The 24,616-nt window shown below is 39.9% G+C and overlaps 2 protein-coding genes across 3 annotated transcripts in view; both read right to left on the reverse strand.

The window, feature by feature from the left end:
* Positions 1-9,977: 9,977 nt before the first annotated feature.
* On the reverse strand, positions 9,978-12,046 carry LOC146375021 (dickkopf-related protein 1-like). The gene is made up of 4 exons (XM_084948702.1): positions 11,539-12,046; positions 11,266-11,410; positions 10,943-11,077; positions 9,978-10,816 (listed from the first exon to the last, which is right to left on the reverse strand). Exons 1-4 carry the CDS (start codon positions 11,752-11,754, stop codon positions 10,551-10,553), a joined length of 762 nt encoding a protein of 253 aa, XP_084804828.1. The 5' UTR covers positions 11,755-12,046; the 3' UTR covers positions 9,978-10,550.
* Positions 12,047-13,773: 1,727 nt separating this feature from the next.
* The window catches only part of LOC146375022 (cGMP-dependent protein kinase 1), a 103,300-nt gene continuing 92,457 nt past the window's right edge, over positions 13,774-24,616 (reverse strand). For both annotated transcript variants that reach the window (XM_084947713.1, XM_084947712.1), the window contains exons 9-18: positions 24,132-24,206; positions 19,708-19,804; positions 19,476-19,615; positions 18,304-18,393; positions 17,950-18,091; positions 17,324-17,487; positions 16,974-17,096; positions 16,823-16,885; positions 16,672-16,738; positions 13,774-16,584 (exon numbers count right to left, since the gene is read on the reverse strand). In XM_084947713.1, the coding sequence (XP_084803839.1) occupies positions 16,486-16,584; positions 16,672-16,738; positions 16,823-16,885; positions 16,974-17,096; positions 17,324-17,487; positions 17,950-18,091; positions 18,304-18,393; positions 19,476-19,615; positions 19,708-19,804; positions 24,132-24,206 (1,060 nt within the window). In that variant the 3' untranslated portion in view covers positions 13,774-16,485. The remainder of the gene's footprint in view (positions 16,585-16,671; positions 16,739-16,822; positions 16,886-16,973; positions 17,097-17,323; positions 17,488-17,949; positions 18,092-18,303; positions 18,394-19,475; positions 19,616-19,707; positions 19,805-24,131; positions 24,207-24,616) is intronic.

A 24,616-nucleotide genomic window follows, 5' to 3' on the forward strand; every position in this document is an offset into this window, starting at 1 on the left:
CATTCAGATCAGAGGACTTGATCCAAAGTAAAACGTGAGAAAGGAAATGAAATGAGAATGAAACTTTATGTGATTGCACTGCAGGAGTCAACAGTAGCAAGTTTTCTTCGTATATCAGCTTGATTGTAAATTACACATACAGCACAACAAAAATGCCTCTCGTCTCCAGCGAGCCAAAGTTTCCACACCTCCCTTGAGGCAAAATTTGGACGCTTCACAAGCAGAAGGCTCAATAAAAAGCAGGCTTGGTACTTGGCCTCAAACCATTAGCAGTGAGCTGAGGCGCTCAACGCAGTACACAGGCGTTAATTGCCTCGTCGCTTGTAACTCTGAATCCTTTTTTTTAAATGCTGGTGTTTTTGTAAACAAGGCCGTTTGAAAACGATTGTTAACACCTGTGTGCTGGGAAATATTGTATGGGATCAGGACACTTGATGCTGAAGAGTCTGTCCTTGGCTGATAACAGTAATGCTGCCCATGTGTTTGCTCACAGACTGGTGATCTGTGTTATCTCACACAAGCTTGTGGTTCTTAATGTCCATTTGAAGATCTTTCATCACTTAATACTCTTTCATCTTTTTTGCAAGGCTTTGGTTTCTTACTCATCCTCTCATCCAAACTTGAAACTGGTCTGGAAACTCTCTCCAGATGCCCTCAGCTATTGTCAGTGAAAACCAGAAAACTACAGGAAACTGTGTGATAATGATGACAAATATGAAAACAACAAATCTATTATAGTCTCTTCAAGCAGATTTAAAAAAGAGCTTTTTTTTCCTATTCTTGCACAAGAAAAAAAAAAACTTGTTAAGTAGAATTACTTTTTCTAATACTTTAAAGTCCACAGCTGAATTGCGTTTATTTTCATTTTATTTGCACATTTTCAGCTTGTCAACATGAAATATGTCAATTTAGCTGCCCTGCTGATGCTGCAGAAAATGCTGCTATATGTAGGACGAACAAAAACAGCGTTGCATATGAAGCCATTCCCAGTTTGGCTCCTATCAAAATGGCTGAAATGCTTGTGGCTTTGTGATTAAGCTGCTGCAAACCACACAGCCCAGGGAGAGTAAACCCAACATTTAAACCAAAACCCAGATACAGGCAGCCTGGGCAACAACAGTGGCATATTAGTAATTACCCCAAGACAAAATGTCCGTCATTTGTGTGTAACCCACATTCAGGCAATTCAGCTTCTCAGCACATGGAATTAAGTCTGGGAGGCTTGGAGGGGAGGGTTGAGGTAGTATTATGCAGCCATTTGACAGCCCTGGATTGTCTGGAGGAATTAAGATGACTTGTTGTAAAACATGCTTCTGTGATTAATGTTAGAAGTTCCAGCTGGGTTACTGCAATGACTTTTTCATGTTTTTCTTTGTGTGTGTGTGTGTGTGTGTGTGTATGTGTTTCACTGCTCTCTCTTCCTTTCTACCCATCTGTCGCTCTATCTCTCATCAGTGGTCAAATACAGATCACCTGGTAGTTGGACTTCAAAGAGAGCAACAATTGGATATCAACAACACCATTACTTATCGTGTCCCTGTGAATCCCTTTCTGACCAGTGGGACCTTGTCTAGAGGGGAAAAATACCCCATCTGTCCAGCAAATGCTTCCATGTGGACACAAAGAGCGGGGCACATTCTTGTGGAAATGAAAGCAGGTCCTTTAATCTAAGAGACATAATCAATAATTGATAAGGTCTGTAGCTGCAGGGCAAAGTGGTAGTTTGAAGATAACCTAAGACAAGATTAGTGATGGGACAAAATGGGGTGATGGGGTTTATGTTGAATTAAAACATTATGCATGGAGGATTGGCTTCGTAATGATGGGTTCCTATCAGCTCTTTAAATCACTTCCTGCAACGTTAGCTTACTCGTAGTCAAGTGATCATTGTTTAATCTGGAAGGAATGCTAATTTGAGTGGTGGAGAACCAACCCTTGCCGACGTCACCAAAATACACTGTGGTCAGCTTAAATGAGACACAATGAGATGCCTTCACAACAACTATTATGCAAAGGGGTACCAATTCAGAATGCAATATCTGTCCACCAAATATTTACCAACACCCAATGACAAGCAGAAAAAGAAGCCAAAGAGACAGCTAGAATGGGAAATGAGCATAGAGAAGGGCTGAAATGTACATTTCAGAAACAGGAGGCTAGACTGAGGCTTCTGAGCACAATTCAAGCCCCTTGGGAATGTGCTGAGTTGGACCTTTGATGCGCAAGATAACCAAAATATTGTGCATTTTCAATCAACATGTCAACCCAAATTTTAGTAGAGTTTCAAAAATAACACCAAGGATAGAGGGAGGTTTTACGCTTGGTTTTGATTTCACAGTACTACAAACTTGAGAAATGGGATCACATCTGAGTGCCAGGAGAATTTGTTAATCTCTGGAGCTCTTTCTAAGGATATGGAATGACCCAAAAGGGTGCCACTGGTCTTAAAGTCCCTAAAAATAGAGATGCTTATTTGCAATACCGCACGTGGGCCATGTGTACAGAGAGTGGCAAACTGTGACACCAAGCACAGTTTGCCACAGTTTTTTTTTTTTTTTTTTTTTAACATATAAAAACAGAATGCAATGAGATGTAAATCTCATAAACCCATATTTTATTCACAGTAGACCACAAACATATGAAGTGTTTAAACTAATTTTTAACTAACATTTTGAGTTGATGGCAGTAACACGTCTCAGAAAAGTTAAGACACAAGCATGTTTACCCCTGTGTAACATCCCTTGTTCTTGATTCTAGCTGCTCAGACGTCCCGGGTCTTCTTTGTTGTATTTTTGCTTCATGATGTGCCAAATGTTGGTGAAGGGTCTGGACTGCAGGCGGGTCAGTTCAACACCCAGACTCTTGTACTCTGATGTGCAAGCTCCCATTTGCATAAGCACTAATACATCCTCATACTATCAGAGAGCCAGGTCTTGTCCCTTGTGCACATCTTACAATGACATTTTATGTTAGGATACATTATTCTGAATTTATTCACAATTTGTAGAACTGAGTTTTTTTGGTTTTTTTTTTTTTGCTGAATAGTAACCCTTTCTTCTCTGCCTTTCCAAAATTATCTTTTTATACCCAATCATGTTACTGACCTGTTACCAATTAACCTAATTAGTTACTAAATGTTCCTCCAGCTGTTTCTTTTTAGTACCACTTACATTTCCAGCTCCATTTATTTCTTAAATGGTGCATTTTCTCAGTTTAAGCATTTTATGTTTTCTGTATTATACTGTGAGTAAAATACCAGGTTATTAGATCTGTATTTTTTCTTAAATATTCCCTGTTCATCAAATTAGGGAAAAAGATGTCACACATGCTAAATTTAACTCTTTGTCTTTAGCTGCGGCTTGGAGTGGGCGCTAGGGTGTTTGTATGTCTTTGATTTATACCTTTCTCTTAAAGTCAGCTGTGAGAGTGACAGTAATATGATGTTTCCCACCCACAACGGAGGAACACACACAGTCAGCAACCTCAACATGGTTGTTTGCTATATCTATAGGGTGTTCCCAATCATTTCCTTGCCCACAACATAGACAATGAGCATGCTGTACTCTTAAGATTTGGTTCTATGAATGGAGGAACCAGGCAGTAAATAACAAAATAAAGCATATTTGAGGCAGGGTGTAAATTATGGAAATTTTAATGTTTCAAATTAACACGGGGTCTTTTTAACTTCTCCACTTTGGACAGTTTTAATAGTAAAACCTTGCAATGTGAAAGGGAAGAGTTGTCACATCTACAGAGTAAAGTGTACTTAACTAGTTTGCTCATTTACATTTGTTTGGTGTTTCCTTTTGTCAGACCATTTAGGTGTCCTTAGATGTTGGTGTAAACAAATCAACATTTAGATAGCGTACTAATGTGCTGCTGAGAAGAGTGTCTGAAGATAACTACCTTTGATATGGCCCCCTGCCATTCACTCTGTCACCAGCTTAGCCCCACCAACAGAGAGGCAAGACAATCCAATCCATTTGCCCCCTAGAGAGATCAAAGTCTGTACCTCCTCCACATCTTTATCTATTACCAGGGACTCCACCTTTGAGAAGTCTCTACACAAATTAAATTGTGCATCAGCCTTTGTCTTTGGTGGGGTTGAAAGCAGAGTTTTTTGAAAGGATGGAGAACAAGCAGGGACGTTAAAGACTTTGGGTGTTGAAGCAAATGAGATTGACTGGGGGAGCCAGGGTGGTATGAAAGGAGGTGGCGAGTGGCAAAAAGCTCCGAGTAAGGCCTGCCGACTGTTAAAGGGACAATGGTTGAACCACTGGGGTCATTATTGTGCCTTTGTCTGATAAGATGCTTCCCTGTTGAGCACAAGCATGCCATTACAAAACAACCAAGGCTTTTGATGCTCTTACTTGGGTACAGAGATATTTTTTCAGGACTCATAAAGACATACTGTTCCCTAGTTGAAGATTCTTTATGGAATGAACTGAGGGATGAGAGACATCTATTTCCTGCCCCTCATAAATGTCTGTCTGCTGTGCGCATACTGGATTAGACACGGTCACCAGCAGTACCTACAGTTACCCTAGTACTTCGGTATGCCAGTCACTGGTTAAACTGTCTCTCCTCAGTACTGTAATTCATTTTTCAAAGTATAGGGTTTCTGTGGTAACCTTCATTCAATCAGCTGTGCTAATTGACTGTGACTCCATAAGCCTGCCATATTTCAGCGTTATATAACTAGATATAATTTTATTCTTCACTGAATAGCAACTCAGTCTGCATTAATTTTCCACCAGCTCACTCAACTGCAATACTTTTTTTCTGAATTCTTTAAAAACTTTGTAAATAATGAGTAAATTATATGTGTGAAGCAGCTTTGCACAGCGTGGTTGTGACTGAGGCAGACTGTACACAGCAGCCAGGAGCTGAGCCAGCTCTGGCCCTGGCCCTTGTCCTAGTCCCAGCCCCAGGCCGCCAGCAGCAAGCCTCTGGACCAACCATAATGAAGAGTAGGCATTTTTATCCCCAGCTGCAATTCTACCCCCCTCCTGGTGCATCTGTTCACCGCCTGCTTGTCTGGCAAAGTGGGTAGATATTACATATTGGGATATAATTTGTAAAAACAATGGGCAGATTATTTGTTTACACTGAAGTGGTCACAGCTGCGCAAGCTGTGGATATGCTGCGCATAGGGAGAATGGAGAGTGAGAGAATACATCTGAAAGAGACAGGTGGTCGAGGAACCACTGTTCTTTATTAAACAGCCAGTAGCAAGGGGAAAATAAACATGTGCGTAGGTCCAGAAGGCAGCAGAGCCAAGCAAAAATACTGGGTATTGTGGTCAGGTATGTCTCTTCTTGCTTTGATTCTTTCATGTAGTGTTACAGTTACAGACAGCAATGTAACACAGCCACTTGTTTCTGGTTCAGCCCAACACACTTACAGATTTTAGGCCTTTATAGCTGAAGTCAAAGGAGAGAGGTTACCTTCATGTGGTAAATGACGGACTCAAAAGTAGTATGACTTCATCACAGAAGGACCTGAGACCACAGCAGCAGTAGCAGATGGAAGGAACACCAAGATGGATCAAACTAGTCATCCATTAGCCTCCCTGGTGAGTACGCTGTCTCTCACAGCAGCAAGAAACAGGCGCCTTGGTGTCACCACATACACTTGCCTACGCAGATCTCTGAATAAAGTAAAAATAAGCATAACAAAGATATTACAAATGAATAATTCAGCTAAAAATATGTCCCTACCCTAAGAGAACCTTGTTTCAAACCAATGTTTCTTTCTGAAAGGCTGCAACTATCTGGTTAGCTTATGTAAGACCAGCATAGGGAAGCAGCTAGTAGGCAGGTATCTAAAAGTAGGCTACATCATGGCAGTGAAGTTGATCTTCTCATCTGCATCATCGGAAGATAGTTAATGAACATACTTCAAAAAATGTGAAATTATGACTTTTGGTGTAGAGCTAGGATTTAGCCTAGTTTAGCATAAAGACTGAAGGCCTGAAAGGCTAGGGTGAGTTTAAAAATGGCTCAAAAACCTTGATACTTGAGTACTTAACTTTTTATATTTAACAAAACAGCCGTTTGAAATCCTGTGTTCTGCTTTGTTTTTCTCACTGTTATATGCGAACTGTGCAGAACTTTATGAAGTCACCACAATACCAAATTTAGGCCCACGGTGCTTGTTCAAAGACCAGGAAAAAAAAATCTGTGTTCTATCTGGAAAATTACACTATAGTCTTTAACACTGCCAAGAATAACTGAATGCATAAGCAATTAAAATTTGGATGAACACATAACTGTTCCTACATTTATATATATGTATAAAAAAAAAAGCTTTCTGCTCTGTAGACAGACACAGGCTAACTGGTTCCCTTGCATCCATGCATGCTACAGTCACACTAGGGAAAAGAGTAGTTGGAAACGGCAGCACGACCAAAAGTCTTGCTACCGTGTGCAAAGAACGTATGATCTTGGTGTCTTTGAAAGGTTTGCTTTGAAGACATGGATAAGGTCTGCAGTACAGTCAGCCTCCACAACAATTTTAGTGGATCAAAACACCAATAAAATGGGAATAAGATGGATTAAGTTTGTGATGAATCTGCTTTGAGTTTTCAATTGAATGGGGAATTGAACTGAATTAAAATAACAAACAAAAGTAAATCTGCTTGTGTAATAATGTTAATATTTGTAATAAATCTGCAAAAAATTGCAAATCACAACTCCATACACAGAAAACTTCAGTTCAAGTAATACTGAATTGAAATGAATTGAATTGAAAAATAGGGACATACATGCTGCAGGACTTCAATTTAACCTAAAAAGACATAGGCACACTGCAACCTTGCTTTTATATAGTAATATAACTAATTAGGAACCAGTTGAGTTGTTGTCTCCTGCTGCAAAGAGAGGCTCATGGATTAGGATTGATTGCAACGTCCTGGGAATCTGCATTTTGTCTTCAATGGAAAAACAAAAAGTAACCACCAATTTTTCCTAGTCGTAAGATAGTTGGTGTCTTACTTTTACTCCAGCTGGACTGAGCCATTATACAAACTGAGCAAATCAGATCCTCACTGAACATTAACATAGCAACGTGAGTAATGTTGACCTTTTCATCCCACTCTCGGAAACAATGCTTATGCTTTTAAATTAGGTTCAATTCCATGCCACGGGGAAGATCGGCTAAGAGAAGTGAAACGCAATATATAAATAAGTGAGCGAGAACAATTGTCTCCGGTAAATTACCTGGAACGTAACATGAAACCCAATCAAAGAACAGCATGTCATCAACTCACTCTGTGAAAACCCTTGTTTTCCCTGCTGTGTTGACATCAACTAGGAGTTAAATAAGTGGAACAAACCTGCTCTCCACCTGCATTCACACACTCACCACATTGTGCTGAATGAGTTGTCTTTTGTTTAATTATTATTTCCCAAGGACAGGGAGATTTCCACTTATTGCTCAACTAGGCTGATTGTCATCCCACAAAGATGAATAGTGAGCATTGTGCTTCTCTCCTATGAAGTGATCAGTGCCAGCACCCAGAAGTTTGACACCTCCCTGTGAAATGTTGTTTACATAAGAGCTTGGGTTTGATCCGAATGCTCATTCCAGAAGTATGCCATCTCTTTCATCTGACAAAATAACATGCATTCCGTCTGTGTACTCTGCTTCATTTCTTTACCCTTTCATCTCTTGACGGTTCACTCATGAGTTTGTTAACTCGGGGATGTCTGTCGATGGTGTTTGGCAGCAGAGCTAGAATAACAATGGTTGATATACCAAATACTCAGGCAGATAAAAGCTTTTCATACTTTTTAGATTGTGAAGGTAGATAAGCAAATCATTTCTGTTTTTATTGCCCATGACGTTTTATTAAAAGACTTGAAGAATGTCTATCCGTCTAGATCAGGCTCGAGTTCGCTTTATATTTGGGTTGTGCAAACACACAGGAACGCGTAAACAGAAATGAAAAGTGTTAATCAGTATTTTCATGAATTGCAGCCTGGATTTGTTCTGTTAAGATAAATGTTTACTGTAGTTACTTGTTTCCAGTTTTTGGAAGCATTCAGTAGTATGAAAACGCATGCCAGTGGACGTGCTGATTCATTCTTGTGGTATGACAACAGCAAATGTTGTTGGTTAGGATGCCGCGGTGTGGGCGAGTGTGCTGCTACGCCAAACGTCTCACACCCGAAATTTCACCCCTACAAGGGTTTGCGAGTCTGTGTGTACATGTGTGCTGCTGTAAATGTGTACAAACTGTTCAGCTGCATGTGGGGACATGACTGTATGTGCATGTGTGTTTGTGTGTGACAGTGTCTTAGCGCTGCTGACGTTGAGTTTGTTTCTCCGGACTCCACTAAATGTTCCTTAGCTGCCTGTGTAAAGTGAACACACACACACAAACAAACACACACAACCTGGCCTTCCTTGAGTTAGGGCACATGCCTGTGGCCTGTGTAAGTCTGTGGTTGGTGTAATGATGACAGGCTCACACACATACTCACAGATTCCAGGACCCCCACAAACATGACTTGGCTGAGCCTGCATGGTATATTGTGCTGCTGACAATGCTACCATTATTCTTAATTACTCTCAAGAATGGATGCTAAATTATTTAAATGGAGTGTGTCTCTCTGAAAGTCTGGCTGCCTCTTGGTCAATGTGCCTATCCTGAGCAGTGGTGGAACAAATACCCAGATCCTTTACTTCAGCAAAATGGCAGCACCACAAAGTTACTATACCCTAATCATAGAAAATGTGAGTAGTGTAGTTAGTAGGGAGGATTATAAACACTGTTCTCATTATGCTGGGAAAGTGGCTTCTGGCTCTGTTATACTATCTTACTATTATTAATTTCCATCAAAATGAGAGCTTTCTTGTGTTTTCTGATGTTTTTTTAAATACATAAAAAACTGTTTTCCAAAAGGTTGAGGTAAATCTAAAATAAAATTAAAGTAAATAACTAGAGCGAGCCACACAAATACCTTAGTGCAAGATTTGAACCCATGGTTTTGTTTTTCCACCACTAATCTTCAATGACAGCCAGAGTAAACCTCACCTTGTCTTCTTTGGACAAACTTCAAGCTAATGTCTGTGGATGTAAACAGATGAAGAGGTTATCTGGCTCGGTCAGATATCAAGAGTGTCTTGTGCGTCTTTTGATCTGACAAGAGAATCAAACAAAAAGTATAGTAATTTCCTCACCATCTTCTAATCTAAACATGTCTAATTACAGGTACCAAGGTGTATTTGAGTGGATTCATAGCCTACATATTAGAGCACATCTATTGCGCAACAGCCAGGAAATGGGGTGTGCTGTGCAATTGGAGAGACTGAGAACTTTTTTTGTTGTTGTTGCATCACAGAAAAAGTGCTGTGGTGCACTTCATTTCATGAAGCCTTGTGTAGATTGAGTAAGATGAAATAATTAAAGGCTTTAACTTGGATAGCCAGCTATCTGCTCTGCTGCACATGAAGGCAGGAGCATCATAATTAGAAACTAGCCAACACCAAAGGTGTAGGTGGCAAACACATTCGTCAGGACACAGATACTTAGTTATTACCTCTTTGTAGGCATCATTTGATATGGTGGGTTGCCTTCATCTGATGATATAGCCTTGATTGACCATTCTCTGCTTTCACAGCAGGACCTGACGTGTTGAGGCTCCAGTAGTAACTCATTTCAGTTGTATGTTTGTTGTAAGTCTTTTTGGGTCTGTGTATTTCTTCCTGTAACAACTGTGTTTAGTGATTCTGGGCCAGGTTATGCACCGCAGACATCCTTCAAACAACTTTTGCTTTTCAGAAGGGGACAGTTGTTACTTTTCTGTGTACCAGCTACTATATGAAGACTAAATCATTTAGTTTTTAACTTTTGCAAGAAACCTCTACAAATCCTACGTAAAGCCCCCCCCCCCTTTTTTTTTTTTTTTGCTGCAGTAGATTCAAATAAAAAAAGAGGAATATAAAGACTGCGTTAAGATTATCACATGACATTTAATAAAACAAATATATTCAAATTTTCAATAGATAACATTTCTTATAAAACTTTATATATAACACATTTACAATGCATGCAGCACCATGTCTTTATAATACTGGTGTTGACAGAATGTAATAGCTCATTTAAGTGCCACATCCAGGGAAATATGTACAATACAGTAATTTACTGCAATAACCGTGGCATGAAGTTCCATAAAAAGAGAAACAAAACAGCTCTGCCATTACCAATGACATGCATTGATCTTCCTAATACTTCTGAAATGTTACTTCCTAACTTCCGACTCCTCATCTGCTGAAAGGGAATTGATTCAGTCCATCTTGCACTCTTGTATCCCTCTGGGTGTATCACTTTTCCAGGAATCATGTCTACCCTTTTGGCTGATGTGTTTGTGTCAACAACTTTGGCAGGAAAGAATGTCTTAGGTGTCTGTGTGCATGTGTGTGTGCGTGTGTGTCAGCATCTCTTGTGTATGCAAGTGTTTGTCAGTGTCTGTGACTGAGTTGTGGGTTTTGCTGGGCGTGTGAGTGTGCAGGTTTCTCTTTCTGTGTGCGTCCACTCGTTCATGTCAGCGTCTCTGACAGGTGTGTAGGTTCCGGGCTGCAGTCCTGCTGACAGTGTGATCTCGCTCTCCTTTCTCTGGTCGGCAGGCCAGCCCTTCGCCGCAGTCACAACGCTGGAACAGCTCCAAGCCATGGTTGCCTTTCCTGCGGTGGCGCGTACACACCTGGCCTTCTGTCAGAACAGGCTTACAAATGCGAGACCAGAAGTGTCTGGCACAGCAAAGACCCTCAGAGCAGTCTGCAGATCTCAGGCAGGCATCCCCCTCTTGGCCTGAAGATGAGGGGGGGAGAGAACAAAGTGAAAATATGTTACATGGAACAGACCTCCCTGAAAACTTCCTACTGCTGTTACTTGAACCCAACAGATAAGACCAGTGATTTTTAACAGCACACTTACCTTTGACAGCATGAGGCTGGTTGCTATGGGCAGTGGGAGGCTTCTTGGCTCGATGCTCCATGGTACTGTTGTGTGTGTGCCAGCCAGTTGTGAGGGCTACATCTGCGACATCTAAGTCATTTGCCTGGCAAACACCTGAAAAGGTAAAAGAGGAAAATAAATAACTGCATTAAGGGTTTGCAATTAACACTACAGAAAAAAGCCCTTAGTTAATTAAGATATAAATAATAAGTAAAAAGTTAAATTAAAAACAAAAATACAGATACAGATACAAGATGACTAAAAGAAAACCAAAAGTCATTACTGATTTGAAATGAGCTCACCGTTGCTGCAGCGGTTTCCTGCACAGCACATCGAGTCCCTTGCGCAACGCTTTCGGTTCTTACGGCAGGGTAGGCAGACGCCTCGAGCATCGTTGCAGAATTCCTCACCTCCGCACTCTTCATCATCCGTGCAAACATTTGAAGTCTATATATGATTAAAAACAAAAATATTATTTCAGGAAGTATATTGCTATGATTTCTGTGACAACGTATATAAGCGAATCACTATTGTGGTGCACAGACTTGACTTTTACGCACGGCTGAGTTAATTACCTGCAAGGTGTCTGCGGGTAATTTGTGTCCCATGCTACCAGAAGGTGATGTTCGAGGACTCGGACTGACACTATCGGTATCTTTAACAATCGGGGCGCCGGGCAGGTTTTTGATCGCGTTGGAGTTCGTCAGGACTGTGCCCGCGTAAACGTCCCCAAGGTATCCAAACAGCGTGAGATACACAGCCAAGAAGCCGCGGACTGAAGGCATCTTCATGATTCCTTTCTTAAATTCTCCGGCAAACACACGATAAGAATGTTCCTTTTGTTTTGAGAAGAAGAGTGACAAAGTCCAAAACGGCCTTGAATCCAGAATCCTAAAGTTTCCAGAGAGTTTCGGAACGATGTTTGGAAGTCTCCTGACTCGCAGTCCTGGGATGATCTCTCTTTATACATGTGGACCTGTTTGTCTTCCCGCCCCTCGCTGTGCACTACAAAGGCGGAGGGGTGGAATTTCAAACAGAGACACACTGTACGGAAATGGCCATCTCTGCTCCCTGCACAGGACAACGTTTCAGTGTTTGTGATGATAATGACCTGCAAAGTCTGTCTGAATACCCATCACACAGTGTCGTACACGGGAAATAACCCCACCACCACCAGTCAGTACTTACTCTATCCAGTCAGTATAAAATAAATAAATAAAAACATAAAAAATACAGATGACAAATAATGTTTTCTTTAATATTTTTTTTCGATGTGTTTTAAAAATATTACTCATAAATTCATCACTCTTTGTTTAAACGATCACTCAACAACATTTGACAGAATAAAATGCCTCGAGTCCCTCCTCCTTTGATAGATCTCTTATGAAGAAGAATTTTATATTTTAAACACATAAATCACACATCGGAAAGAGTTTTTTTCTCCATTTTATTGATCACTTATTTTAATTTTCGCAATTACTGTGAAGTTATCAAAAATAGGCGGGTAGTATATTTTTCAAACTATTATAGGTATAATTTTAGAAAATAAAAACAATGACGTTTTTCTAAATGTGTAGCACATTTGATTTGTTGACTGATTTTGATTTATATCTCTGATAGGACTGTATTTCTGATGACAACTTACCTGCGCATCTTTGTAGAAGCCGTCTGCTTATTCCAGTTTCTATGACATCCTTTGGCTGCCCTTTGGCTGTGTGAATACAGCGATTGAAGTTACTTAAGTCGATTAACTACTTCATTTGATCCCTCTGATTGCAAAGGGGGCAATTATCCCCCAACGTGTGCTTGATTACACCAGTTGCGGACATCAATGTGTAGGATATGCAGACCATTAAGGGGTGTGAAAACTTTGCCGAATTAATGGACTTCCGTGGAGAGGCCTTTCAGGGTTGACTGGCACTTTGAGATTAAAGGGGACTCTGATCTACCCTGGTCTTTGACCCTTTAGGCTCCACCACTTCTAGAAGGAGAAATGTATTTGAGAATATTCAAATTAAGTCTCAATGTTGTTTTTCCACGTGAATCTGCTGATAACCACACGTCGCAGTAGACTTGTCTCCGTGTTTGTCCTTAAGTTATATCTCGTCAATTTCCTGAGAGGCGTGAGCTCTTCTGATTTATTTATTCACCTTAAACCTTTAGTGACACTGATTTCAAAACTTTTTGCACTGTGTGTGTGAACAGCCAGTTTTCGCTGTGCAAGAAGAGCTCCCTTCAGATGCTGAAGTGCGTGATAAAAAACAAGAACTTAAGTTTCTCCTTGTAGATATGTTAGCACTTGGACGTCATCTGCTGGTCACGGAGCCTTTATCCGAAGTTTGAGTGTGAGAACGTGTCTGCGTATGTAGAAGATGCGCCATAGACACCTGACAAACACACTAGCACTTTGCGCATTTGAATTGCTGCATATCTTTTGAAGTAGAGCTTTTATCTCCACTTTACTGAATGTCAGTACTGGTAAGGTGAGCTCCTTTGATGCACTTTGATCCCCTTTGATCTCACAGAAGTGTCACCCTGTTGTTATGGCTGAAGCCATTTCCCTGTGCCCCAAACAGATTTGTTGTGCGAACAACACGGAGGCCAAAAAATCTGAATCATCCGCACTTACCACTAAGTGGATGACATTAAACTCTTGGAGTGATTATTAGATATCTGGGAACTTTAAGCGGTTCACATGAGGCTGAGGCACTTGCGTGAGGGGACGTTTTAGTCTTACCATTAGCTCCCCCTTGTGGCAACTACAGCGAACTCTGCACAGCACAAGTTTGAAAGAACACAGCACACACGACTCAAAAGTATTGTTTTTACTCTATAATTTTAAAAATCGTACACGTGGCACTCTGCAAAATAAGTTACAGCAGAAAAATAACAACACAAGGCAAATATCAGGTAACTTTGCAGAAGGCAGTCAATAAAAACTGAAAACCAGTGGTTTGGTAAGATATGACATACATAAGGCTTTGTGAAAACATACCCCCCACCCTCCCCCGACACAGTAAAACACTTATGGTTTAGAATTAAGATTTCTTCTTGTGTTTAGTTCTCCATCAATAGATTCATATAATATGTATGTTTGGCTTCCTGGGGTGAATGCACATAGGAGAATTTTGCCTTCAGAACTTTCTGCCTAGAAAGGCTTTGCAATACATGTTTAATATCGTCAAAAGGATGAATTTTAACTGTTTCTTCAAGCTTTATCACATAGATTTGCTGCCTAGACACAAGCAAACAATGACCGTAAACTACAACGGATAAGAAAGCTTTTGAAAGGCAAACTTCTCCTGCTAGTGGGGTGAAATGTGACTTGAGCTTTTGAGCCAAACAGTGAAAAGAGAACTTGAATCGTGATGAGATATGATTAATGCTGACATTCTGTCAAAGACTGTCAACAGTGATAAAAATATTTCCATATTTGTATTGGCAAAATATTCATAACTGCAAATCATTCTTGCCGTCTCTAAAAGCTCAAATTTACTGACTGAAACAAGTGATGGATGGTCTTTCTGAGCCATGATTAATGCTCACTGGTGTTTTGTATCAGGCCAGTAGTGATTGACAAAAGATCACATTAGATATGTGGAGAAAAGCATGTCATTGCAGCTATATCAGGTAGGATAGCTTTTAATCATTTTAAATGTTCCCGTGACATAAATCAAAGGCGTAAGCAGGAAATTTATTTCATATATTTTGTCAGCCATCAAATGACTAGAAATTCTTTGTGGTGATTAATGTATTTATTAGATATAAGAAAGGATGAAAAGCAGCCATCTAAGAGGACACATACGTTTTTGAGGTGTATATGTGTTCATGCAGCATCGAAAAGGTCTTGTGATGTAAATTTTGTATGCCATTGACTTAAGGCACTTACATTCCTTTTGACTTCATGTTCTGATTTTTGGACGCAAGAGGTGACGAGCTGGGCGAGAGATCATGGTGATCAAAGTTGAGATTTCACAAAATATAACCTTATTTATTTAGCTTCTTTTTGCCTCTAGGAGACACGTCAAGATTTCCACACGATTATGTTAAGTCAAGATAGTCTTATGATAATGCAAATGTGGTAAATCTGAGTTCCAAATAAACAGAAGGATGATTTTTTTTTCATGGCTGAACTCAAACTGGTGAAACCTGTTTAAAAACCTCGACAATACCACAAGTGATAAATCATCGATCAAGTTCACAAATTTATACAAGTCTCCAATTTTCTCTAAAGAATGCTGTCAAGTACGTTACAAAGTAATCAAGCACAAAAGAAATCACAATACAAAAACAAAGAACCAGTACTGTCATCTCAACATCGCTTATTATAATTTATCAACAGCACCAAAGACATCAAAACCATGTTCACAGTTATGTCAGTACTATACAGGAGAGGACATCCGGTTTGGGTGGATTCAAGAAGTGACTGAAAAACAAACTGAAGACGGATGTAGGCAGAGAAGCATTCGTATGCATGATTTTTTTTAAACCCTATTATAGAACAGAAAAGTGTGACCTCTACTTAAGCTTAAAATGAGCTATAACTGTGGATTTTCTCAGTTAATGGTCTTAAGTGCATAAGGACACATTGCTTCATGGAAATACTAGCTGACATTTCACGTGTGCCGGTGTGTGATTCATTAAAATTTTAAGGAGGGCACTTTAAGAGTCACATCTCTTTCCACTGAATGCACTGTGTTTGTGCTTTTCAAGGTAGATTAATCTCACATAAATTGTACTAAGTATTTGATTTCAGCCCAGTAACGTTCATGTGTGACAATAGATCTCGTAAATTCAAATACTACGTACCATTCATATTGTGTTTTCAATAAGAAGAAAAATTTGTGACATTCAGATTAGTCGTGAGCACTTGGTACCAGTTGCACTTGCCATCTGTAGTGTGTAGATGTCTACAAAGCATTACAGATTGCAGAAAGCAGCTGCATGTTGATAACCAGGGACCAACTGCAGTATCATCATATCCCCTCCCAGAGTCCACCAAATATTTCACTAAATATTGCGGAAAAATGAATCTATAAAAAAAGAAAAACCAATAACCATCCCCTTCCTCTTTTGAGCGGTTGTCAACATATAGTTCCTTTTTCTAGTCGTAGAAGCAAAACTTCGACAAACTTTAAAACATTCATCCATCCACTAAGCATCTCTTCATGATACATGGGAAAACCTGGCTCCGTTATCAGCCTCTGTTGTATTTGTGTGTGTATGTGTGTGTTTGTATCCCTGCACTTTCTTTGCCTTTTAGACCCAAGTGTAAAACTACACCGGAGAAGTGCTACAGCAGTCCCATTATAAATGCTTGATCCAGAGCCACAGTGAAATAAAGGCATATCGGTGACCCAGAGGGTTTGCCATCCAACTATTAATCTTCTTTTCCATATCTTCTCTTTCATTTTTAATGCAGTTTTGTTTTTTACAACACAGCCATGTCCTCCATTAATGACCTCCAAACCATTAAAAGCCAACAAAAGAAGAGTTTCTTCTGGTTTCAAGAGAAGAGGACTTCAAAAATCAACGTCCCAGCCGGAGTTGTCATCAGGAGGTGGGTCTTCATTGTCCTCTGGGAAGCTGTCAAAATTACTTGTGTCAACTGCTGATGTGACCTGGTAGAAACACAAAATAATCTTTCACATAATGAATAAGCAACAACTGAGTGGCTATAAAACAAAACGGGCACAGCGTGCACTTACATTAGGGATAATAGGTGGTGTCAGTGTCCCCTTCTTCAAACCTTCCCAGTTAAAGCCCTCAAACCATCTAAAAGAAAAAATAGCATTACTTCATCATTGTACAGCGAGCAAATTAATACACATGTCTGGACTGAGTAATGCGTTTTCTCACTTGTGCTTTTGGATGTCTTTGACACCGTTTTTCAAGTTTCCCAGTCTTTCAGAAGGATTATCCCTGAAGTAGAAAAAATAATATATGATTCAGCACGCAGACCACTTAAATGAATTACTATGTATAAATGTCTACAGGCACAAACACTTACCTGCATAGCTTTTTGATTAGGTTGGCAGCATTTTTGGTAATTTTCTTTGGAAACTCAATCATGTCGATTCCTCTCAAGATGATGTTGTAGGTTTTCATAGGATCAGGGCCAGAGAATGGAGGACTACACAACAGAGGCCAACATATTACTTTGAAGTAAAACGTGCTTAAGTGTGGACAATTATGTAATCAGCTACCATCAAACTGTTCTGTATAAATTGTGCAATGAGCTGACACATTTTAATTTTCACCAGGTGACTCAACATTTCCAAAAAGTTTTGCACGTATATAGCATTACCGCAAAAACTTCATAAACAAGTTTGTTAAGGACAAGCCCGGGCCTGTGAGTACCTGCCAGTTAGGAGCTCAAACATAAGGATTCCTAGAGACCAGTAGTCAGCTGAGATGTCGTGGCCCTTGTTCAGAATGATCTCTGGTGCTACATACTCTGGTGTCCCACAGAAGGTCCACGTTTTCTTCCCAAACCCAATCTTCTTGGCAAAGCCAAAGTCCACCTAAAGAAAACAACAATTTTGTTGTCAGATTGTAGTAATCAGACAAAGAAAAATTTGACTTAAAATCCTTCTCGTGGTATTTTGGTTCCTATCAGATCATGTTCACTCTTATGCATACTAATGGTGGAATGAAAATGGTGGAAATAGTGGCGTTGGTGGGTTTGGAGCTGAGATGAGTAGCTGCTGGCTGCTCTGCCAAAAGAGACAAGCTGGTTTCTCCATGATGAGAAAAGGGAATGTTGGTGTACCTCAAAAAACAAAACCTAGCATAGCCTTAGTTATACTTCTCTTCACACTGTGATTACTCTTGTATTTAAAGACATTGTGTGGCAGTATTCAAAATGATTTTTGACATTTCACATACATCAGAGAAAGATGGCATTTATCTTTTCTTGCATCATCTCTTAAAAACACAAAAACATCCAAGTTAGAGGTTTCTGTGTTTCCATGTTGATCTCTTACCAGTTTGGCATAACCCCTGTGGTCCAATATAAGGTTCTCTGGTTTAAGGTCTCTGTAGATAATGCCTTTGGAATGCAGGTAAGCAAAAGCCTCAACTACACAGGCTGTGTAAAACCTGGTGGTCGAGTCCTCAAATGAACCCCTGTAAACACAGCAGGACAAAAGAAGATGAAAATTGTAACTTACATCAAATAGTAAAATGTGATACACTTCCTATAATGTAGCTATAAAATCACTAGATATGTTGGTCAAAGCGGGACTCAAATATCATTTTACCAGAATTAACTTAACTGCCACACCTTTCTTTGCCATATAATTGTGTGTGTGTGTGACATTAATCCTTTATGAGTTTACCGGTCTCTAAGAATGGTCCACAGTTCTCCGCCTAAACATGCTTCCATCAACATGTAGAGGTATTTGCTGTCCTTGAAGGTTCTGTACAGTCTGAAAACACACAGAAGTGTTTGTTATGACAAACTGCTGTAAAATTCATAGCCACACAACTATTATTTGGCAGAAAAAAAGCAATGAATTCATCTTCTTAACCAAAAATCCTATAATCTCTTTTGAACACATGATAATACTGAAATAAAGCAGTCTGTTGTTGGCCAGGGATTTCCTTTGATATAATTCAGTATTTAAACCGTTTGTTAAAATATACATAAATAATTTTAGTAAACCACAATAAACGGTGTACAGCAAAACACTCCCAAAGTGTTTAATTGGATTCAAGTGAGGGGACAAACCTCTCCAAACCAAGTGTTTTTTAAATTGTCATGCTGCTAAACATCTCTCGGGCCACGCATCTCAAGCCTGCGAGTTATCTTGTCATTCAGTATTCCAGCACACAAATTAGCATTCGTCTCTATTAAAACTTTCCTGAACTGTTTGCATCGCCTTATCAGCACTCTCCCACCTTCATGTTTTATAGTCAGTACCAGGGTGCTCCTGGCCACAAGCACACCAATAAAGCTGGACTGAAATTGGCACAAATAAATGTATTTCATCCAACTAAAGATTGCCCTGCCAGTGTTTGTCATGCTCCTTTTCATGTTTTAACTGTGCAGTCTCGTGCTACATCATCAGAAAAATGACTTCTGAAACACTGTTTTCCACAGATAATCTCTGTGCCAAGTCAGAAGTACTTAATAGAAAGCAAATTGTGCGTGCCCTCATTATTCAAGGGTGACTATTGAACCATCTGTTATTGGTAGCACAGTTTCCCTAAACCTCCTAACTACTGCTGCAGCTGTGTTTTGTTAGCCTGCTGATGCTTGTATCACCCATCTTTATTCTTGTTCAGGCAGTTCTTTATTATTGTTAAGCCACGCCATATTACATACAAAGCAAGCCAAAATGAGAAAGCTGTGACGATGACAGGCTGTTTTTGTGGCCACATTCATTAAATAAGTCTTAATAGGGAATGTCATTTTTAATAACTCTTACTTTGATCACCAGAATTAAATATTTAGTAAGATAAGCAAACTTTATTGAGCATTTGAAGGAAGCTAATGTTAAGAAGCTACCTAACAATGAAGTCAGAGTGGGCCTCTTGCATGATGAGCTTTTCTGAGCGAATGTGCTCTTGCTGTCTCGTGTCGACGATGTGCCGCTTCTTGAGGATTTTCATGGCAAATGTTTTGTTCTCATCACTCTTGAGCTGAACCTGCAGTGATAGGGAAAGAGAGAGATTCAAATAGCAACGTGTGCAGCTTGTCCAGAATATTGATGTTAATGTCACACTGCAGCGCTTCATACCAGCTCAACGCGTCCAAAGCCACCAACCCCCAGAGTGTCGATGATGTTAAAGTCAGCTAGGTTCAGATTGAAGAAAAACGCATTCTCTGCTTCATACCTGTGGGGCCAGGAAAAAGGGGAGGAAAGAACGAAGGGGAACAGGATTAGAGATGAGATGAAGGATGAAAGAAAACATAATCCACTTTCAACAACCTGAGACAAAATATCCGTCTCTCCTTGAGCTCATTTGTTTGCAAATCTTAGAGGATTTAACTCATAGTAATCTATCAAGGATGTTGTTGAGGATGTGGAGAGTATAAATATGAGCACATGAACAGGATGTTTTTGAGTTTAGTCTTCTGGCAAATTACTTTGACCTCTCTTTGATCACAGACTAACTGTCCCCAGCTTGTCCCCATTCTTTATAGGAAAGAACAAAGATGGGACATCGGTCACACAGGCTACTCACTACTCAGTTGGCTCAGAAGACATGCCTTGGCTCTGCCACTGAACTCCACAACATGCCGGCATGCTGGCAGTAGAGATTGTTTCCACGTGTCCACCCCTTATCCCCAGATGCCCCGTGTCTTCTTTGGTTATTGTTTGATCCAGACAGAGTTTCATCAGCTCAGTTTCTGGATCAGTGGGCTTAGGACAGTTCCAAGCCTGGATAGGCCTTTCTGGGTCACTCATAACAGACTATCGCCTCGACGTCAGGCCTCTTCTCTCTCAAAAATATTTCAGCTGTATGTTTATGTAGACAGCGACTTATCAAAAAAACACCTCCACAGAAGACGTGTTTAGATAAGTCAGCAGCCTTCTTTCGCAGAGCTGCAGGGATTAAGATTATTTACAAAAATGTAGGTTAAACACTTTCAGAAAAAACTGTTCCAGGTTTGAATGTAATCAGTAAAATGTCAAATTATGTTTGCTTTATGCCATTCTAGCTTATCTGGCTATTCCAAGTGTTAAAAAACCAACCTAACTGTACTTGTTTCAGATCAGTTACACTGGAAACCTTTTCCCTAAGCTACGCAGCAGTGGACACTTTGGTGGCACGTGTTGGCAGGTTACTGAGCACGATGTTTCTCAGAAACACATCAGGTTACCAGGACACTCATGGTTTATTTGTGTATATGTATACACTATTACTATCATGGGAGATTTGCAGGTTATCCTTTCATCTTTTCTCCCCGACCCTGACCTGGATGCAGGCCCAGAAAACACTCCAAATCCTAAAATAAGCGCTGCTTAAGAAAAGGAGACAAGTAACCAAGATTACATGTTTAGTGTGTGTGGTGCAGTATTGTTAACCATTTAAAGCCTGAAATAGAAAATAATTGCAGGAAAATTAAACAAATTTGTCAGATGGTTTATTGAACCATCTGACAAATTTGTTTAAAGAATTATTACATTCTAATTTCAGTATATGAATTTTAATTTGTATTGTAGTTGCTTTTTTATCTAGCTTTTTGAAATTGCTTAAAAATGTGCAATTTCTTTAGGTTTTTCAGGTGGGGGGGACGACTCTGATGATATAGACGTCTCAAAAACCCACAAAAAACTGCACGCATCAAATATGACACAGTAGGATGTGTCTGGGTTCAGTTAATTAAGGAGCGTTTTGCAATTTCTGTCAAGATATAGAAGGAATGAGAGTAATATAACAGTAATATAATTTTACACTTGCTAAAACGGTTGACTAGTAATATCAACATACAACCAGCAGATGGCAGCGTTGCTTCATTATAAGGAGTCAGTATCAAAGCGCTGATGAACAAAAACTCTGTGCTATTCATATCCGAAGCACAAAACGAGCCCCTTTTCTATTAGATAAGCAATGAAAGAATAAATTTGTCTTCTATTCTCTACAGATGATGAATATTTCTTCAAACGGGTAACAATAGAAAACCATTAAGCTACTTTGCAATGTAATGAATAATTTTGTCACAGGCAAAACACAATGTCTCAATCAAGGACACACAGTCTCTGTAGGAATCAATGAATGGTGGAGATATTCACTAAGGCAGCGACACACAATACAGTTTTTTCAGAAAAGCAGAAAACTACACTCGTCTATCGCTATAACTGAGCCATGATATGCCGGAAACTGGAATATGATACCAGAGAGAAGATCCAGTGAGACTGAAACCATACATCCACCTTAAATAGATGTCTAAACCATGACCTTGAATAAAAGTGAACACAGAGAGCTTAGCAGCATCTGACACAGTTTCCTGGACAGCATATGCATTATGAGGTTGCAATAAGATGTTACTTATAACTGCTAACATGAAAATCCATTACAAGCTCAGCATTACAAAGTGTTCCTATGCAGGTCAAGTAGCACCCCAGTGGGTGATAATCTGTATCACTGAACGAATGAGGTCATAAAAATGATGCAATCCCCGTGTGTCTAAAGTGTGTGTCAGTATTTGTGTGGGAGTGTGTGTACGATTATCCTCATTTACTTTGCCCCAGTTCTTCTTCATCAGCCTGACTCAGGGGAGCAGAAAGAGGAGAAGAAAGCACTTCTGACCTTAAACCAGACTTAAATGTCACTTTTATTTATGGGTGATTCCTGTTTATTGAACATCTACACTCCCAAAAGACACAGAACCCACTGAGTCATAGTGGGTCATATTTTCTCATATTTTTTTAGTTATTCAGGGTTTTTTCACCAGAAGGGCCCAAATTGCTGATTAAAGGTAAGTGGAAATAGCTGCTTGAAAGGGCAGTTAGAACATTTTAATCACAAAGAGTGGGGAATAAAACTGGTGCCATCTAAATGACGAATATAATTTGAACAACAAGAAGCAGAAGATTATTTTTTAGATGATTTTATTCCTTTAAAAATAAAGGGTAAACATAAAGCTTCGGGATATACAGGCAACATAATTTCAGATTTCTCTATAAAACATTTTCTGTTAAGTCTGCATCGCTGGAGAAAATCAGCTTTTTTCTTTTACTTTGCACACTGCTACTGCATTCATAAAAACTTTTATGTATTCTGAGGTGAGGGGAGAATTTAAAGATAAGACAGAATGTAGCATCTCCTTCTCAGAGAAGCAAGGCCTTGATCAAAACAATGTGTGCATATACAGTAGCATGTGACAGGGAGCTAGTCTTTGAAGAAAAGACCTGTCAGCCCCGCAGAGAGCAGCTATAATTTCCTGTACAGCAACAGCACTACTGAAATATGCTTATCCACTGTGACCAATTAGAGACAGTTTCCATCTCAGAGGGATCCTGACTCAGGCTTTCCTCAACAAGAAGCAAACGTGCACTGCTGAGTGGGGAGTGCCAGCAAGAGACTACACAGCACGCAGCAGGGAAAGCTGCCTTAATCAGGGTGATGAGACAGATTTGAGAGAGCAGAGAAGGTGAGTGGGTCTAATTTGAGTTAAAGTTCTGGCTCGATGATAAAGTTATAAACATTTGTCATGCAAAAGTACAACTTGTTACTCATTTGCATAAAATCTAACTTGCTCAAGGAATCTTTTAAGCTGTCTGCAAGTCGCACTGTGTGACACAGGCCTAATTAACTCGGGTACCTTATCTAGGTGATAGAATGATAATGTAGAACACTGTAATTCTCTCCTATCTTTTTATTTTGCCACACAAGATGCTGTACCCTTCAAGGTGGGTCATTGTAAAGGCTTGGATCGTAAAACCAAGGCTTCTGCTAATACAACACAACAATATTTTGTTGATCATCATTTCATGCTGACAGCCACTGGATATTATGTTATCATATTATCATAGATCTACTGGCAGGCCACACAATCATCAGTGGAGCCATAAAGTAGATCTGGCCAGGGCCGAAAGCCAGAGGTAGGGCACTATACGCTCCCTGTTATACCCATCGGTTTCTTGTTGCCTCTTTCCAACCCTGGTGGTATGTTTTGCTCTTGACTGCTCTGCTGACGACATGCCACTTACTTGCAAAAGATCACTGGCACTCTCAGCTAGAAATCCACAGCACCGGGCAGACGTCTAGTCTGTTTTGTCACCCTCTTGTTCTCTCTGTCTCTCTAAATCTATCTACATATGGGATAAGCTGTTCCTGCTCTCTGGCTCCCTGTAAACTGTCATTACTGGGTTCTTGTTTCTACTCACCTTGACTCTCAACATAGCGCTGAATCAGTGGGGTATCAGATTATGCCAAGAGATGGCTAAAAGAACCTCTAGATTCCCACCTCAGTGCCAAAGTGCCTTCTATAGAGCCATTCTCTTATTCCCATAGTGAAGATAAAGTACATATTAATTCCTCCAGAAATAGAGGTGAAGGTTATAGCGCATGCTTTCTGTTTCCCACAGAGTGCATTATTACATAACAGAAGTAACAGCATGAAGCATTAACAGCTGGCCTGCATGTCTCTTTGCAAAACACTGCAGGCGCTAGGCAGTCACATTGAGTATAAATGATTTTTTCTTTGTCTTACTTGGCTTTGGCATCAGCATCCTCATGGCCTTTGCTGGATACATCCTCCAAACTCCCAATCAGGTGCTTGAATGAACTGAAACACAGACAGTAACAGTTAAAACAGCACCTGGTGAAGAATTTTTGACACTGTTTTGCTTGAAAATCTACAGACAATGCAGGTCTAAGTAACAGAGCATAAGTGTAAGGAACAAAGATACATATATTCTGATTCGTTCTATGAGAATATATGAATCTGTTACTGTTAGCTTATGTTACAGGGAACAAAGCACCTTATATCTGTATAAGAAGCTGGCACACAGCATGACCAATCTGCCATACACACTCCCAGTTAGTATTAAATATTCATCAGTCTGCTTTTAGAGACAAGCCTCTAAAAATCGCAGACGAGGAGACAGATGAGAAGACACAGCTACCCCAAAGAGGTGTAAAACAGTGTGATAGCAGATGGTGGGTGAGAGAGATTTTTGAGACAAAAGTAGACGC

Source organism: Perissodus microlepis, chromosome 13 (assembly GCF_051167445.1).
Source record: "Perissodus microlepis isolate ML-2025 ecotype Zambia chromosome 13, ASM5116744v1, whole genome shotgun sequence".
Lineage (NCBI taxonomy): Eukaryota > Metazoa > Chordata > Actinopteri > Cichliformes > Cichlidae > Perissodus > Perissodus microlepis.